Genomic DNA, 19,619 nt, shown 5'->3' on the forward strand with positions numbered 1-19,619 from the left:
GTGGCTGAGTTCAGGATGATTCCTGTGGCACCATTAGCATGATAAATGAATAAAATCAGGCCTGAAGAAAATTAACAGAGCAGCATTTGGGCTGAGTTATTTGGGCCATTGATTGTGCTTTTTATTTGCTCAAACGAAATACATATGTTAAAATTATATTTAAATAAAACTTTATTTAACAGTGGTGGGTCCTAAATTTTAAGTCTGGGCCTTGATGTGATTCTTAATTTTGAGAAACACAATAAAGAACCTTTCAGGGCCCTATCATCGGCGCAAGATGAAGTCGTTTTGATGTTTTGCAGCACATTGTTTAAATAGCAAATGCTTTTGTGCTTATATTCTGGTCTAAAAAAGGAGGTGTGTTATGGAGGCATGTTGTACGTTGCTATTTTGAAGAACTAAAATAGTCTGTTCAATTGACCAGCTTAGAGGAAGTCTAAAGTCCAGCGCAGACCGAGTTAGTTTTGCCCCTCGCTTTAACATTGCTTAATGCACACAGGATGTACAGCAATATGCACATGAAAAAGAACGAAAAAAAAAGAATTTACAAATGAAAAAATATTATTTTCTAGCCTACATAAATATAAAAACCACCGCCTCCATGCCTTCTTCATCTCAGCAGGCTTTTTTAGTTTATTCATAAAAATTTGGTTTTTTATAATGTTATTATTAGTAGTAGTAGTATTTATCATATGCATATTTATATTTGTTTTATTAAAAACAAGCTTAGGTTTGCCCACTGGTCAGGTTTTAGACTATATGGGGCATAGCATGTGTATTTGGAAATACCTTAGTTTTTTTAACACACTTTGTTAATATTGTTCATTTATTTGTTTGCTGGAAATTAAAACTGAATTTAGAAATAGTTCTGAAATGAATTTCTGCACTTAATAAACAAAATTAAATATGTTTAAGCTAAAAGACGTCTGTGCATACAACACGTTTCCCTATCCACAAAAGTAAAAGTAATGAATGAGAAGGCTCATCTCTCATTCTCGCGCTGTAGATGCTCTGTTTAACTGTTTTCTCTTTAGTGAAGCATTCATTTTTTCCACTTACAAAGTCCGGAATGTAAATAGCAAATGCCCTATGGTGCGACACAACTATGGTGCGACTCGTAAAGGGAATGGGAGATGAGACTCTTATTAGTATATTCTCAAAACACACCCATAACTTATTAAAAGAATAAGCTCAAACCTGTTAGACCATGCGTCATGGCGCAGAGCAGATTTTTCCGTGCTTAAAATAGCAAAATATTGAAATAATAAAGACAAGCAGAGTACCAAGCATCAACATTTCAACTTTAACCAAGTAATAATATTGAGCTAAACTTGTTTAAATATTAAACAGTAAGCTCAACAAGGGAACAATCTCTATTTTTAAATTTCCCCAAAAGACGTTCCATTGACTACATGTACTTTGCCACTGAGTCATGTGAACTAGCAATTAGAATATTAGTTGACTGTCTGGTCAATATCTTCTAAAACCGTTTTGTCCAGACCAAAACTCAAAACCCTACACCTAAACTAACAGTCTTGGATTTGAATTTGCAAAGTAATAGTCAGCAGAATTAACATAAATAAAATATAAAAATAAGCATTAATTAATTATTTTTAAAATATGAAAAAATGAAACATGGGCGACGCAGTGGCGCAGTAGGTAGTGCTGTCACCTCACAACAAGAAGGTCGCTGGTTCGAGCCTCGGCTGGGTCAGTTGGTGTTATTGTGTGGAGTTTGCATATTCTCAATAAAACACAATAAAAAAATGATAAAAAGTAGAAACTGCTTAGGTCAATATTATTAGCTCCCTTAAGGCTACAGAACAGGCCATTGTTATCCATTGACTTGCCGAATTAACCTACAACTGCCTAAAATTAAATAGCCTCATTAAATTAAACCTAGTGAATTGCCTTGTATTTTATTTTATTTTATTTTATTTTATTTTATTTTATTTTATTTTATGCCAGCCAAAATAAATTCTGTAGAAGAACAAAATACTACTTATAAAATTCACTTGGTAAAATTCAACACAGAGCAATACAATGCAATACAATACAATACAATACAATACAATACAATACAATACAATACGATTTATTTATAATGCACATTTAAAAACAACCAAAGTTGACCAAAGTGCTGTACATAGGCATACTAAAGAAAAGAATAAAGAAAAAATAACATTTAAAAACATATTAATAAGTAAATTAATACATAAATAATTAGTAAATTACTTTAATTATTAAAAATATAAGTTAAATCAATAAAAAACAGTAATCCATTAGTATCAAAAGCTAGAGAAAATAGACAGATCTTTAAAAGAGACCTACACACAGGAATAAAGGGACAAAGTCCGGAAATCCCATACAAATGACCTGTTAATGTACCAAATGTTGGCCATGTTATGTTTGTTTATATCTAAACCAAATGTTTATTTTGAAATCATTGTATATTACTTTGACTGAAGGTTTATATAATATGCTCATCTTCCATGTTTATTTTTCAAGCATTTTCCCTGATCCTCTCTATCTTTCTCAACAGAACATTTCAGGATCTTGCAAGGCAGATGGACTTTGCTTATGGCACTGTTAGAGACTCCGCCGTGTACGATTACTTTAAAGCCAAAGGCACAAACCCACTGGAGCAAGACAGCACATATGCAGAGCTGTGGAGGACAATCAGCAAAAATAACGGACAGGACTTCTCAGTTTCTAGCCCTTCTGAAGGCATACGCAAGGTATGAACATTCATTAATACTCATTAGCGTATATGAATTTAAACTATTGGCATTGAAGTGGTGCACAAATTTGAATTTTGGCTCCCTTCACATGTGTTGTCAGAATAACTGGATATTTTTGATAAATACCTGCAGAAACATAAATGCAATACCTGCAAAAACACATTTTAGTTTAGAATATGCAAAACATTTGAAAAGAGAACACTGTTTATGTCCCATGTGATCAAGAGAAACGAAAAGTCACTTCCAGGGAAACTAAATTGTCCCTTTTTCCATAATAAATCTTCACCTTAGAATTATAAGGTTTTTTCTGACATTTTGTCAAAATTGAGTTATTCACATATTCTTAATAAATGATAACTTATTTACATTATGGGATTTTTTTTTATAAGTTTATAAGTAAATTTTAAGACTTAAAAAAAACAAATGTTACACACATACTGTTTTTCTATGGAATGCAAAAACTTTAAAGCTCATTATCTCAAAATCATTCTAAACGCAGATAAAACCTTATAATTTCAAGGTGACAAAATGTATGGTGCCTTAAAGCTCACAGAAGTAATAACACTGTTATGGTATCTTGAGTTCAGAGAAAGATGCCTGATATTTTGGAATGGGACAATTCTGCAGTTATTGGTGGGCTTTGTTAAAATAAGGAGTAGGAAATTTGGTATCACTTTATTTTGATGGTCCATTTGAGTATTAGTAGACTGTCTGCTTAATATCTGTTGATACTGCTCCTTCAACAGACATTTTACTGACTATAAGAAACTTTGCAAGTACATGTCAACTTACACTAACCCTAACCCTAAACCCAACCCTAACCCCAACATAACAGTTTACTTGTAATCTAATGAGAATAAGTTGGCATGTAGATGCAATGTAACTTAAAATCAACAGACTGACTATCAAAATAAAGTGTGACCAATCATTTTTTTTATGATAAACTTCCCCTAAAATAATTTTAGGATTATTAACAACATTTGAGATCTTTTGACTTTTGGTTAGTCCAGCAATCCAAGATCATCGGTTTGAGGCAAAATCATATGCCTTTCAATGTGCATTGTAAGGTTGGGTGATATCGACCAATTTGGCATCTGCTGGAGATCAGACATGCACATACGCTGCAGCGCATGACAGTGTGTGTGTGTGTGTGTGTGTGTCTTTGTGTGTTCTACATTGCGTGTTCTAAGCAGTATAGTGTGAAAGGAAAGAATTTCAGAAATGCTAGGTGAAACACCAGTGTTGCCGTGGATCATTTTCGTTCTAAAATGTCATTTTAAAACAAAGACGTATTAGTGTAAACAGGGCCTAAGTGTGTATTTTTCATGAGTGGGTTGTTGCTGCAACGTGGGGCGAGGATGATGGCATTGTGGGTGGGGACTATCAGGCATCAGCGATGGACGATGTCATTGTCTAACGACCCAACCCTAGTGCATTGAAAACTTTATTTGGTAACCATGCTCGCATTGAAAAATAAATAAGTATCTATTGAATCCATGCTGTTTAAGCTGCTTTTTAGAATTCTTAGAATTTCCATTAGCTTCCGATAATGTTAACGGTAATAGGTGGATGGAAAGAAACCTATTGGCTTGCTTTGAAAATATCGGTGTCCATTATAATAGAACAACCTTCAGTAAAGACTATAGTTTAAAAACAAGAAAAACATGTCTCAATTTGTAGTATTTTGAATTTAGAATCATCCATTAACATTTAGTGCTGGTAACATTCTATTTGAGAGACATGTCTCTAAAGTCATCTTGTTATGAATCCTTTTAAAATCAATATCCTTTTAAAATCAACAACGGCATTTGGTGTCAGTTCTGGACTAAATTAAAGAAAACAACTTTAAAAAAGATTTAGGAGGAAGACAAGGATACCTTTAGAGTGCAGTGGATGATGTGGAATCCTTTGAATTGGTCAACGAGCGCAGGTTGAGATCAATGGAGCTCCTCTAAACAAGAAAGAACTCCATAGATTATTTGAGATTAGCCTCCAGAGTGGGGTTTCAGTAATGAAATGCTTAAAATATATCCCCGCAATAATTATTGTTTAAGTTATTTTGCTTAATCTTAATCCTAATGATTACCCGTTATAGGACATGTCACAGCATGAGTCATATAAAAACAAAATATATGTTGTATGATCATTTTAATTTATGACAATATATAAATATAATGACACAGTGAAACAATATAACAATAAAAATGCTTTTATACACACTTTTTTTTCACTAGCAACTAAATAAAAGATCAAAAGCAAGTCAGATTCCACCAAGCTTGAAAAGGCTTTAGCGTTTAAAGCCACAAATTTCATCTTCAACATCAACATTCATTAAAGGGGACCTATTATGCAAAAATAATGAAAATTCACAAGCCCTTTTTTATTAATAATTCCCATAAATCATAAACAGTCTCTCCAAATACACAACTTCAGATTTCACCCTTAGTCTTACATCAGATTAAAGGATTGTTTCACTTTTTATTTTTCTAAATAGGCTCATTTTACAGCTCCCCTGAAGTTAAAAAGTTGAGTTTTAAAATTATTTTTAAACCCCATCAGCCGATCTCCAGCATAATAATCAAGAAACTTTACTGCCATACCATTGGTTGCAGCAGAAGCACATGAAATTAGCTAACTTGCATCAGCATAACAAGCATGACCCCAGCCTGCACACAGAGTATGTCTTGTAACCATCAAGTGACCTAGGGTTGAAGACTATTTTCAGGCTTTATGTAATATCATTGTGCCTTGAATATTCAGCTGTAATGACAATATAGTTCCTTGCCTCATTGGCCTGTAAAAATAGCAACTTTTCATTTTCTGTCAGTACACAATAGGATTCACACATAAAAGCTGACTATAGTATATAGTTATTATATAGATTATATAGCTATAATCCAAGCAACAAACGTCCATACTGGTCAAACATAAAGAGAACTCTAGCATCAAATATTTCAAGTAATACCTAGCAACTAACTGTACATAAAAATGCAACTTAAAACTCGGAGACAAACTAAACTAACCAAATAACAATAAAAACAAACTAAACTAACTAAAATGTACCAATTGAAGACATTAGAACTGATAATGAACTAGCAGGAAACAGAACAAAAGAAAACAATATCATAACTGACAGGTAAAGTGTTTAGTGCATAATATATTTTACATGTTCGTATTATACGGTTCGTACATGTAAGGCTGCACTCTGCTATGAAAAAATTTTGAAATGTTGACTTGTTTTGATGTTTCTGGAGTATCTGTGTTAATGTTCCACCCACTTCTGGATAAGAAACAGTTCGTTTGCATATAAATGAATACACCCAGGGGTTCACATATCATAAATGTCATAAATGCCATTTCTTTTGGAAATTGAGATTTATACATCAGCTAAAATCTGAAGGTAAAAAATATTTAGAAAATCACCTTTAAAGTTCTTAGCAATGCATATCACTAATCAGAAAAATACATTTTATATATTTCCAGTAGGGAATTTACTAAATGTCTTCATGGAACATGATTTACTTGATATTCAAATGGTATTTGTCATAAACAAAATGTATAATTCTGATCCATACAGTGTATTTTGGCTATTGGCAAAATTATACTTGTGCAACATAAGAATTTTGAGGTCCAGAATTTTACCATTGGGGTATTTTAAGCTAAACTTCAGATACTTTCTTTATATTACATCTTGTGGAAAGGAACATAACATATCCTCCTAAAAGGATGATTATCTAAGTTTGTTGTTCAAGGTTTTCTCAGAAATTGAACGTTCATAATCCTTAATCTGCAGGCCAAAAAAGGACCTTACGCATTTCTGTGGGACATGGCTGTGGTGGAATATGCAGCACTCACAGATGATGATTGTACCATCACTGTATCAGGCAACAGCATGAGCAGCAAAGGCTACGGCATCGCCATGCAGCATGGGAGTCCTTACCGAGACCTCATATCACAAAAGTACGTATTCCCTCTTAACTAAAATATAATACAATTAATTTTTAAAGCATAAAATTGCATGGAGTTTCTTGTTTGTGCTCTCTCAGGAGTTTGTGGAAACTGTTGTGAAAATTATAACAAGCTGTGGCATTCAATTCAATAGCTTGATAAAACATTTGTGTGTGTGTGTGTGTGTGTGTGTGTGTGTGTGTGTGTGTGTGTGCGTGTGTGTGCGTGTGCGTTTGTGTGCGTGTGTGTGTGTGTGTTGGTGTGTGTGTGTGTGTGTATATATATATATTTAACAGAGAACATTTTTTGACACATTTTTTTCAACACATTTCTAAATAATAGTTTTAATAAATTTCTGATAACTGGTTTATTTTATCTTTGCCATGATGACAGTTAATAATATTTTATTAGATATGTTTCAAGACACTTCTATACAGCTTAAAGTGACATTTAAAGGCTTAACTAGGTTAATTAGGTGACCTAGGCAGTTAAGGTAAATAGGCAAGTTAATGTATAACAATGGTTTGTTCTGTAGACAGTTGAAAAAAAATTGCTTAAAGGGGCTATTAATTTTGTCCTTAAAACGGTGATTAAGAGAATAAAAACTGCTTTTATTCTAGGCAAAATAAAAAAAATAAAAGTCAGACTTTCTCCAGGAGAAAAAAAATATTATCAGACATACTGTGAAAATGTCCTTGGTCTGTTAAACGTCATTTGGGAAATATTTAAAAAAGAAAAAAAATCAAGGGGGGGCTAATAATTCTAACTTCAACTAAATAATTATTAGCCCCCCTGAATTATTAGTGCCCCTGTTTATTTTTTCCCCAATATCTGTTTAATGGAGGGAAGGTTGATTTAGCACATTTCTAAGCATAATAGTTTTAAAAACCTATTTCTAATAGCTGATTTATTTTATCTTTGCCATGATGACAGTAAATAATATTTTACTTGATATTTTTAAGACACTTCTATACAGCTTAAAGTGACATTTAAAGGCTTAACTAGGCTAATTAGGTTAACTAGGCAGGTTAGGATAATTAGGCAAGGTATTTTATAACAATGGTTTGTTCTGTATTGAAAAAAAATAGCTTAAAGGGGCTAATTATTTTGTCCCAAAAATAGTTTTTAAAAAATTCAAAACTGCTTTTATTTTAGCCTAAATAAAACAAATAACACTTTTTCTAGAAGAAAAAATATTATCAGAAATACTGTGAAAATTTCCTTGCTCTGTCAAAAATCATTTGGGAAATATTTAAAAAAGAAAAAAAAAAAAAAAAAAAAAAAATATATATATATATATATATATATATATATATATATATATATATATATATATATATATATATATATATATATATATATATATTCACGCACAAACCACAAACACACAAATACACATTATGCACAGTTTCATGGCCAGTGAAAAGTATTTTTATATGATTGTTTTTACATTCAGTTCAGTATTCAAGAGTAAACAATAGGTTTCAACTTTCTGCAGATGTAGGATTTAGAAACACTTAATTAACATGCTCCAGTTACCAATTAAATAACTAGCTGTTTCACAGGTACTTTGAATCTCTTACAATTCACAGCCATTCTTTACTGCACACAAAGCCATGATTTGACATCACCCATTGTGTTTTGGGTTCTGTTTTGCACTCATTACAAATTGATCCCTTTGTGAATATAACAGATGCCAGCAGACTGTCTAAAGCTTCATATAATCATTTGAAACCAATTAAGAGTATAAACTTTTGTTGCCGTTAGATTTCATAAAGCTGGATATGATCCTGGATTGCCTTTTTACTCGTAATAAAAAATATGTATTATGTAATGTAATGTGTTCATATACATCAGGGGTGGCCAACCCTGTTCCTGGAGAGATAGTTTGCAGCAGATTTCAGTTGCTACCCATATCTAATACACCTGAACCAATAAATTAGGACCTGAACACCACGTGATAATTACAGGCATGTGTGTTTGATATGGGTTGCAACTGAAATCTGCAGGAAGATGGCTGTCCAGGAACAGGGTTGACCACCCCTGATATACATAATGTCAAGCATTAAAGAATTTGCAAAGTTATAGACAATTTAAAACTAATTTTGCTCTTTGCAATGCATTAGTTGACCAACTTTTTATCAGTTATGACATGTTAGATCTCCTATTCCCTGAGAGAGGGAGATCTTGTTTGTGATTGTAAATGATATGGGCATATCTAATAGCTCGTAGTAACATGTAAGCTGGCTTTCCACAATATTTTAAGGAATACACTACCGGTGTATTATTCAATTTATTTAATCATTTAAAATTATTCTGGTCATCAAGGCGGCATTTAAAAGTGTTAAAAAAAAAAAAAAAGTTAAATTGTTAAATACTTATTTATTAAATATGCATTTATTACTTATTGTATATAGTTTTAAATGAAATTTTTGTTCCAGTCATTATTGCTTTTATTACTATTAATAATAACAATAATAATATTATAATTTTTATAATAATTATATTATATAATAATAATTAAAATTATATAATAATAATAATTATTATTATTATCATAATAATAAATAATATTAGAGTGATTTCTGAAGGATCATGTGACTGAAGACTGGAGCAATGAAGCTAAAATTCATTTTAAGATCACTGGAATAAATTATTAAATTAAATTAAATTATAAACTATTTTAAAACAGCTATTCTCTAATGTAATAACATTTAACAATTTTTAATTTTCTCTATATTTGTTTATGAAATAAATGCAGCCTTGGTTAGCAGGATAAGCTTACAACATTTAAAAATCCTACTGACCGGGTACTTTTGACCGGTAGTATATTTGCAAGTTGGTTGATCAAAATCAGCTGATGAAGCACACATCAGTGTCTTCGAGATTACACAGATGAATGAAGGCTCTGGCAATTGTCACTGAGATACTTTATTTGCTATTAATGTTTGAGGGAAGCACATTTATTTTGAACTGTGATCAAAACTGACTGGAACTACTTTTAACTATTTTATTGCAAACCAATCAGAAATCAAGAATTTCAGCATTGAATAAATACTGTATATACTGCATAAACCTTTATATTGTCCAAGCTCTAACAATATCCAACACTAATTACATGAATCAGTATCAAGTTTGCTTAAGTGAATGTTCGTAAATCTAGAAGGTTTAAGATGCATGAATGAACAGATCGTGGAAAGCAGCAGCAAGTGTTCTATGAACTTATGTCCTGACCTGAACTAAAATGATGCTTGATAATTATGGTTAATGACAAAAACAAAATCCCCAAACAATATTGAGATTTTTCCTAGCATTTTCCAACCACTTTTTTAATTATTTTATCTTCCCAACCTTTCTCACATATCATGTGAGATTGTGGTGGCTGTTTTTGAGTGCTTACAGTACTTGCTTTACCAGTCAATTCTTCTAAGCAGTTTCTCAAACACTTGTCTGATATTGGTCTACATTCAAACCCCAAAGCAAACTCAAACTGGTGTCAGAGAGAAAATATAAGATTTATGATTGGTTACCATGCAGTGAAAGGTTGTGAAATAATATAAAGAAAATAATAGAACCAGTGTAACATTTCACATAAAGTATGTATGTACACTGTATTATCTTCCCTCGCAGGATTCTGGAGCTGCAGGAAAAAGGAGACCTGGATGTTTTGAAACAGAAGTGGTGGCCTCGGACAGGACGCTGTGACCTCAACAGCCACAGTAACGCCCAACCGGATGGTCGCTCGCTCAAGCTGCATAGCTTCGCCGGCGTCTTCTGCATCCTAGCAGCAGGACTCCTGCTGGCCTGTCTGGTGGCCGCTCTGGAAATGTGGTGGAACAGCAATCGCTGCCGGCAAGAGCAGCCCAAAGAGGTGACCGAGCTCAGGGCGCGGAAGACAGAGCAGGGCGAAGACACTGCCACACTCTACTTTAAGGATCCCGCAGCAGATGCGAGCCCTGATTTAGTCGAGCTCCAGTACACACAGTTATAGGTGTGCCCTGATGAAATCAAAATTGGTCCCCATCCATTAAACATTACAGCAAATTTCATTTGTGCTTGGAGTGTGCACAGTGCCCTTGATGAAGCAGGCTTTAAGGTTTTACAGTGTCACATTTACTAATAAAGTGTGATTGTGGAGTTTCAGAATGTTAATGAACTTCTTCAAAACCTAGTGGGCTGCTATTGTACCGTCTTTATAGATAACTAGCTCCAAAGGTAGCATTCTAACTCATGAAACCAAATGACCGATGAACAATTGCACAATTAGTCCTGCTCATTTAGCTTTATGTCACGTTTTATTATTTTATACATTATACAATACTTGAAACTTTACTTTATTGATAGTTTTTTTTTGTTAATATTGCTGATTGAGCAATGCAAATATTCACTATTGAATGAAATTATACTTGGTATCTAATTATTGACATTTTATTGACATCTTGGGTGTTGTCAAAGAGCTCATTGCACTGCTTTCTGAGAATGTGATCTTTGTAAAAGATCAATTCAATAATGCTTCAGATTTTGGCTAAAAGAAGGGGTCTAATCTTGCCATTGACATAGGTTTAAAATAGTAACAAGATGCCTTAAAAGGTATCTAGGTTGACAGCCCACAAGGTTTTGGAACAGAGCTATTCAATGTCACCAATTATATTGTTCTTTAAATGTTAAGAACAGTATGTTTATTATTAGTTTTATTATTATTCTAGACTTTTCTACTGAGGCTAAAACACACATTTTCAGCTGGAAAATACCTAAAATACAGATTTTTTTAAGAGTGCCTCGCATCTTAGCAGTGGCAAACTAGTACAAAAATATTCCCTTCAGCCAATACTCTAGGCCAACATTTTAATGGTCATATAGTCTCTTTTTAATTAGCTCTTTCTTTTGTTTAGTCTTTTAGAGAACTCTTTAAACCCCTTTATGATGGCAATTAAGTGTCTGCATTGCTGTTCTCTTCCTTCTTCTAAATATCTGAATAATTACTTCACTTTATAACCTCTCTTTTATATGCCTTTCTAAAACCTCAACTACTGCCAGTGGAAACTACTTGTAAACGGACCAGAACAGGGTTGATGTGGATCCGTAAACTAAAGTGTGTGCAAATGGGTTGCTTGCATGAGTCTGTCTGCTCAGTTATCCTTAAAAAAAAAATTAATAATAATACGAGCCACCTCCAGACAAACATAAATCGAATCCTAAACAGTCAATAATCCCTAGTAATTTACTGTGTGACATCCTGTTGCAATTATATGCCGATGTGGACAAGTTTTATGGATTTATCTCTATATTTTCTATTTTACATTTAATCTTCATTTGTTTATGATCTCATGCAGGTTACTAAGGATTACAGACTGGCAAGGGTTTCTGGTCCATTGACATATAATGATATTGCTACTGCTTCATCGGAGGGGAGCAAGGACATTTGGACAGACAGAGAAAGAGACTGGGATGAAGCAGAAGCTATTGACACAGGTCAGAATAGAATCGTAGGCCTCTTCCTTGATTTGGCTGAGCTTCGACAGGACCAGATTTAGAAGCCATCTAACATTTAAAGATTTATTTATTATTATTTTTTTTTTTTTTTGAGTTTTACTTGCCTCATTGAGCAGATTCACCTTGCTAGATTTTTTGCTGGGTTAGAATGATGAGCCAACTTTCCCTGCTTTTGTTGTTGTTGAATGATTAGCGCAATAACACATTATTGATGGTAAACTATCTTCCGGTTTGTTCAAAATCAGTGGTAAGAGCATTTCTGCTGTTTAATTGGTGACATTTATTTGTTGAGGCATAAAGCAATGAACATAATTCAATATTTATTCCACCTCTTGTGGCAGTGATGATTTAATTAGTGTGGATTTCTGTCATAAATCAATTATGTATGTATATAATCGCCCGATTTAATTTGCTAAACACTGACCTCATGAATGGTGCACAATGCATTTGCATACCTACAAACAGAATCAAGGATTTGCAATTTGTAGATTACGGAGTGTAATCAGGAGGTGTATTGTTTGTTTTTAATATTTAGCAATAAACAATAGGTGAGCAGGTTACATTGTAACCCTTTGTCCTGACAACACGCTAAGTGGTGAGATTTGCAGTCATAATTTGGCTGTTTGCACCAGACATGAGAAATGACAGAAATTTAAATATAGCCATCGAGAAGCTGCAAAAAGTGCACTTATTAGACGCCAACAAATTTGTATGGTTTATAATCTAATTAATACATGTTGAACCTCTTTAACAAAATACAATTTACATGCTGAATCACTGATGTGTGGTGACTTGCATTGCGTCACAGTTCTAAAGTAAAATTTTAAAATATTAATTTTGTTTTCAAGATCTGAGGTAAACTAACGGCTGCTACTTTCAGTAGTATGCCAATAAATGTCTTATAAAGTGGCATTCAAACTCAGATTATTAGTATTTAACATTGAATAAAGTAATGAAGTGTACCTGAGGTGATCGTTTTCTGCTGTTCAGTTCCAAAAAATAGAAGCCGTTTTTAAAATATAAGTTTCAGCTGTTGTTAGGGCAAAAAATCCTCTTAATATGAAAAATATTCATTCTATCGTGTACCGTTGGTTTTTTTAGAACATGATTTAAATCAGCCATTATTTGTGTTGTCAATTTGGCAACCTGCTTTTGTGTGTGTTTTGAACCAGGAGTGCAATACCTAGTTCATCCGCTGGGTGTCAAACTTACATACTACATCTTTAATCTGTCAGAAACTGTAAGTTTTCTTGATGAAACTAGATGGAAAAAAATGAGTGTGTTTAGTTAAGAAGGAGCACTCTGGTTCCATCACTTCACTTATTTTTTTCAGTAACGTTCTTATAACAATTTCATCATTATACCTTAAAACTTCACTCCATTCTTCTATTCATTAGTTAAGACAAATAGGATTACTGAGCTGCAATGTGATTGTGAGAATGTGTAAAGGCATGTATCCCCTTGGAAATATCTGTATAAAAAGTCTGCTTTAACCTATTATGACAGACTAATTTTCCCATTGTGATTGCTTTTCAGTTCCAACCCTAATTCCTGCCCTATCCTTCCTAAAAGCTTTATTACACACTTAATGCGTCTTTGCAGATTATTCTGCAGAGCTTCATTAATCGACATATTTGAGGATGTTGTGAGAGCTTATCACATAATTTTGTGTAACAATGTGTGACCTTATTGTGACTGGTGGACTCTGGAGACAATCTGTATTTCTTATACACGATTCAGTGAATTCCATTAGAAAAGTGCATTTCTGCTTTAAAAAGATTAAATGAAATTATTTTCTATGTTTTTTTGTTCCAGCATTTTAGCCAATTTTGAGCCAATTTCCCTTTTTTCACTGAGGAAAATTGGATCTATATGTGCGTATTATATTTAACCCTGCAGACCTGAAATGGTCGTTGGAAAAACAGTTTTACCCCTTGGAAGTTCTTTTTTCTTTTTTCATTTATATTTGTTATTATTATTATTTTTATTATTATTATTATTTATACATTAGGTTTTTATAATGTATATAGAGTAATTAACTTAGAAGACATCAGTTTTATTTATCCATCTATTCATTTTCTTTTAACTTAGTCCCTGATTATCTGGGTTGCCCAGGGGCGGACTGGGACTAAAAATCAGCCCTGGCACTGTAGCCACATCAGCCCACATTATCACACCGACACAGCCCCATACACAGACACGCACATTCACTACTTTTATTGGTGTACAGATGGTAAAATAATATAAGCAGTACCATATGTAATAGATATTTAATAGATATTTATTTTGTGTTTGGACTTGTGAGGGAAACCAGGAGGAAAACCACACAAACATGCAAACTCCACACAGAAACACTAAATGACCCAGCCGAGGCTCGAACCATTGACCTTTTTGCTGTGAGGCGGCAGTGCTACCCATTGTGCTGCCCCCTTTTGAGACTATTTCAGTTAATTTTATGCATTTGGCAGCGTCTGATTTTAGAGCAATTTTTAAGTTTCTCTGAGCTTTTTGACACCGCCTTTCCTTTTTTCACGGTCCATCTCTGACAATTAGCTTGTGTTGCACCTAATGTTTGTTTGACATTCTTGCCAGATTTTGATTATGTCTGCGTAACCTCTGATTGGGTGGGCCCATCTCGAAACCAGCTGGCCATTACCGATTGGGCCAATGCTTAACATTTATTATTATTATTACTATTATCATCATCATTATCATCATCTTTATCATAATATTCACCTCTTGCAAGAAACAAAAACTGCCTGTATGTAAAATGAATACTTATATAAAAAAAAATGTAATAAAAAATAGCATACCGGCCCACTTTTTTAAAAAAAAAATGGTCCAGCCCTTCTGGCATTTGCCAGAATTGCCAGATGGCCAGTCCGCCCCTGGGGTTGCCAAAGCAACATGAACCTCCAACTTTTCCGGCACATATTTACACAGCGAATGCACTTTCAAACGCAACCCAGTACAGGGTAGCAGTTTTATTAAGGTTGAAAATGTCAAATGTAAAAATTGTTGGTATTTATTATTCACTTGGAAAAAAAATATCAGAGAATATAAAGCATGTAGTAAATTTTATGTAAAAAGTTTCAATGAAATATGACACAGTAGGCTTTTTGAGGTTTAAACAACATTTTTTTTAAACAATAGGCCTCCAGCAAAGAAGTTCCAGGTCTTATATTATATTTCAATATTAACATGCAAAATTATTATTATTATTTTTTTTATTTTTTTTTTACAGCCCACATCACAAAAGCAATCAAAAAACAAACATATACCGATTAAGGGCTTATTCACACCAAATGCATTTTTGCTTTTAAAAATATTAGACACAACAGCACAAAAAAAGCACATTATGAAGCATGAATGTGCTTGCCCCACCTCCAAGCTTTTCTGATTGGTCCATTGCTGTGGAAATGACAGTGATGAGCTGCACTGCAGGACCATAGCCAGCCTGGTGAAAGACGTGGTTCTCTTTTCTCAAAAAGTGGACTTTTTGCCGTCATTTGCCTAATTTTCTATTTTATTATGAGGTTTAAATACTGCATTTTAGTGACATTTTAAGCTGGATTAATTTGTCTGATAGTCATCATTACCACACTTACACACTTTGTACTAAAAATATTTCTTAAAGATTTACAATAAAGAAATATAAAAAGGCAATACTTTCCCAGGGATCGGCTGCGGCTGGAAGGCCATCAGCTGCGTAAAAAACTTGTTGGATAAGTTGGCGGTTCATTCCACTTGAATGATAAAAGGTTCAAACATAATAATAATAATAATAATAATAATAATAATAATAATAATAATAATAATAATAATAATAACAGTGTAGAGCTTCACAATTTTTCTAGTCTCTCTTGTAAAAAAGTACATTTGAAAATACATGGATTACAATAATAGCCAAAATAGTGTTCAAATTAATTTCATTATTAGCTGCTTTTGATGCTTTACATTCTTTATTGGTCATTTTTTGTTTCAGGAAAAAGGTCAAAGATTCAGAACAAAAGTTACTTGTAAAATGTTTTCTATAGTTTAAAACAATACAGTAATGAAAGATGACTTCACCTATGTCTGATTGTATGTTTTCTTTCACAGCTGGATATTTAACTCATTGACTCATCTTGTTTTGCAGAAATTTACCAGAAATTTAAATTGAAGGAAATTTCTGTAATTTAGTATCCATTTTACGTATTATTTTACTTTTTTTTTTTTTTTTTTTGGCAACCCAGCTGCCGAAAATAAACCGTAAAATTAGGGATTTTTTTTTTGTGTATTCATACTTTAGAAAATTGTAAGGCTCTATAGCTTATTTTCATTGCCAGTTCACTCTTTCCATTAATAAAGTACATGCTCTCAAGTTGCATAATGGTCAAACACGTCCTACGCATGGTGTTTACTATGCAAAACAATAGAAAACCACTAAGCCACTAAGCCAGGGGTCTCAAATTACCGACCCACAACTGACATTATAAATATACTACCCTCCCCACCCCCACCCTTTATTTATATTTTTAAAAATTACTATCATTGTTGTGCAGTCGCACATAGCAACTTGAGGTTTTGATCTGTTACCTACTGGACATTTAAGGTACTGCACTATATACAAACTTTAGTTTTACATTCGGTGTGCTGTGGTCCTTTACTGACTTGGTAGGTGCAGAGAATAGTCTCAAACAGCTGTTTGTGTATGACTTGTCCTGTCGCAAAATGTGGTTAAAATCCCACACGACGGAAATTGCTTGATTATGAACTTTACATTTCAATAATGTGTCTAAAATAGAAATATTTTATGACTTTAAGCATATCTAAAGCGCTATTCTATCAGGTGGTTAAGTTATGGCAGCCTTTGCTTTTGGATGCGGCATCCAATGAACTCTGAAGCCTTTGAGCTGAAAAAAAAAATGTTATGTCAAAACCAACCAAGCAAACGAGTGATGTGCAACACCAAGGCAGCCCGAGTTGCCTGGTTTGCAGTTCATATATAATCCTGCCTCCAATCTTGCTTGTCAGTGCTAAATTAACCCTCATGCTTCATTATAACATCACAGCTCACAGGTTAACTCGATTTAGTCTCAAGATTTTGTAGCCTGAGATATCGTCACACTGCGAGTAACAAATATTCAATATTCTATCATTTTTAATATTATAAACATTTGATTTTAACATTCAATGCAAATTGTCCCATCACATTTTTGTCCTCATATGTTTATTAAGACTATGTACATTGGTAAACTTTTAATATCAAACTGGAGTTAAACATATTAAAGTAAATGTGATTACATACATACTTTTTCCCTCTTTATTGTAGTTTTACAAAAATAAAAGATTAGTATGCTATCTGTTAAACTTTTGATTAAGCAACGATTGGTTAGGACAGAAATGATTATTTTGCCTATAATGTGTAGTACTTTTATAGAAATTTAAACTACCACTTTAATATGTACAACAAAACAAAAAGATAGAGTTTTGACTACATATATTCTATGGAAGAATGGCTGGGCTTAGGTTTAATGTACGGCTATACACACAACAGCCAAAGATTTATTTTAGCAGCAGTTTGACAAAATTCAATATGCTGATTTGCCTTATCACTGGTGACAGGAAATGCTTGACATATAAATATCATGTCTCTATGCGTCAATTAAATCAGGTTAGTACTTTCTTATTGTGCTTGAATGTTAAAATGGCCCTCCTATGAGTTATAAGAGCAATTCGCCCCTGCAAATTTAAGTTTGAGACCCCTGGATTAAACACATAAATATATTACATCAAATTTAGTTACTATTTCCAAGTTATTACCCTCGACATTGCTTTATTGTCTATGGAAAGCAAGTAGTCTCTTTATTTCGCACTCTCCTCTAAAAAAAAATAAATGAATGTTTAAACACAACCTCATACTGTACACAGAAACATACACAACTTGCTGTCAGGACAACTTTTTTAATAAAATAGTTTCTAAACTGAAAAGCTATAAAATACGTAACAATGAATGAGTTTAAGTTCTAATCACATGACCTGGGGTGTATATGAGATCTGTTTATCTCCGATGGGTTTATATTTGCAGTTCATAATCCAGCAAAAGTGCTGCCTCTCTTCAGAGTGAGCTTATCACACATCTTCATTTAAAATGCAACACATTAATTCCCCTGTGGTTCATTTTTATTTTCTTTTTAAGTGTTTTGTTTTCTAATAATTCAACAGTCCATGAATTCATTAGTTCATTGAACTTCAACTAATGTGCTCAGCAAGATTGTCTTCAAAAATGAATTAAAGAGATAGCTCACCCCAAAATTAAAGTTCTGTCATCATCTACACACCCTTTACTTGTTACAAACAAGTTTTAGTTTATTTTTTTATTTTTTTAGTTTTATTTATTTATTATTTATTTATTTATTTTTTTATTTTTTTATTTTAATTTTTTTTTATTAAACACTAAAGAAGATATACAGTATAGAAGAATTTAGGAAACCATTGATGTGGACAAAATTTGATTTTCTACTATGGAATTCATTGGCTACAGGTTTCCTACATTCTACAATTGTCACGATCAGGTAGGGAGGAGACAAGAACTCAATTGTAGTAACTTAAAATGGGTTAATTAACAATAATAATATAACAAAACAGCAACAAATACAATGTTGAGGGGGAAACCTTAACAAACTTGACAAGACAGGGTTTGAAGGGAGGAGCATTTGAACTAGGGAATAATTGACAATGAACTGGCACAGAGCAGCAAATAAACAAACAAACAAACAGGTAAACAGAATAAACTATTAATGGGTTAACATAGAGGGGGGGAATAGACAATAGACAGGAGAACACAAGACACAAAGAAACAACACAAGCCATGTGCTCACAAAATGAGACTAGAACACGCAGCCAATGAGAGAACTCATTAACCGCTTGTTCACATGAAACACGACACTGAAGCATGTGGCGCATGTAAACATGAACCACATGCTAAACACAACATAAACAGAAAACTGAACGCAAGACACAAGTACACGATAAATAGAAACACTCACCTTGCACTCACAATGCGACATGCATGTTCCGATCCCAGCGCCAATCGAAACCGACTAGACTGAAGCGCTGAGAACGAAAACACATGCCGCGAGCAAAACAACAAACACACCAGAACGAGAGCGTGCATCCCGAATCTCGCGCACCCACATCAAGCGAGAATATGCATGGTCAGATCTCGGCCAAGATGACGCTCATTCAAAGACACACAATGACAGAAAATGAGCGCTCGACATGAGCCGAGCACAACATACAATACACGACAGGACTAGTGTCTGGGCTCTGTCACCAAAACAAGAATTAACAAGACCTAAGTGGTAGAATCTAGACATAAATATATCTTCTTTTGTGCTCAACAGAATAAAAAATGATAGAGAACAAGAAAATAATGAGTAATGATGACAGCAT

At 33.4% G+C, this 19,619-nt stretch overlaps 1 protein-coding gene across 7 annotated transcripts in view; it reads left to right on the forward strand.

Moving 5' to 3' along the window:
• Window positions 1-19,619, forward strand: part of grid1b (glutamate receptor, ionotropic, delta 1b) — a 737,476-nt gene that overhangs the window by 716,736 nt on the left and 1,121 nt on the right. For 2 of the 7 annotated variants that reach the window (XM_009306536.5, XM_073918288.1), the window contains 4 exons: window positions 2,543-2,738; window positions 6,535-6,701; window positions 10,320-10,560; window positions 12,023-12,161. In XM_009306536.5, the coding sequence (XP_009304811.1) occupies window positions 2,543-2,738; window positions 6,535-6,701; window positions 10,320-10,560; window positions 12,023-12,161 (743 nt within the window). Of the gene's footprint in view, window positions 1-2,542; window positions 2,739-6,534; window positions 6,702-6,985; window positions 7,417-10,319; window positions 10,681-12,022; window positions 12,162-19,619 lie in introns of those variants that run through there. The other 5 variants (XM_021480270.3, XM_073918290.1, XM_680591.10 and 2 more) reach the window with 3 other exon arrangements.

This window comes from Danio rerio, chromosome 12 (genome assembly GCF_049306965.1).
Source record: "Danio rerio strain Tuebingen ecotype United States chromosome 12, GRCz12tu, whole genome shotgun sequence".
NCBI lineage: Eukaryota > Metazoa > Chordata > Actinopteri > Cypriniformes > Danionidae > Danio > Danio rerio.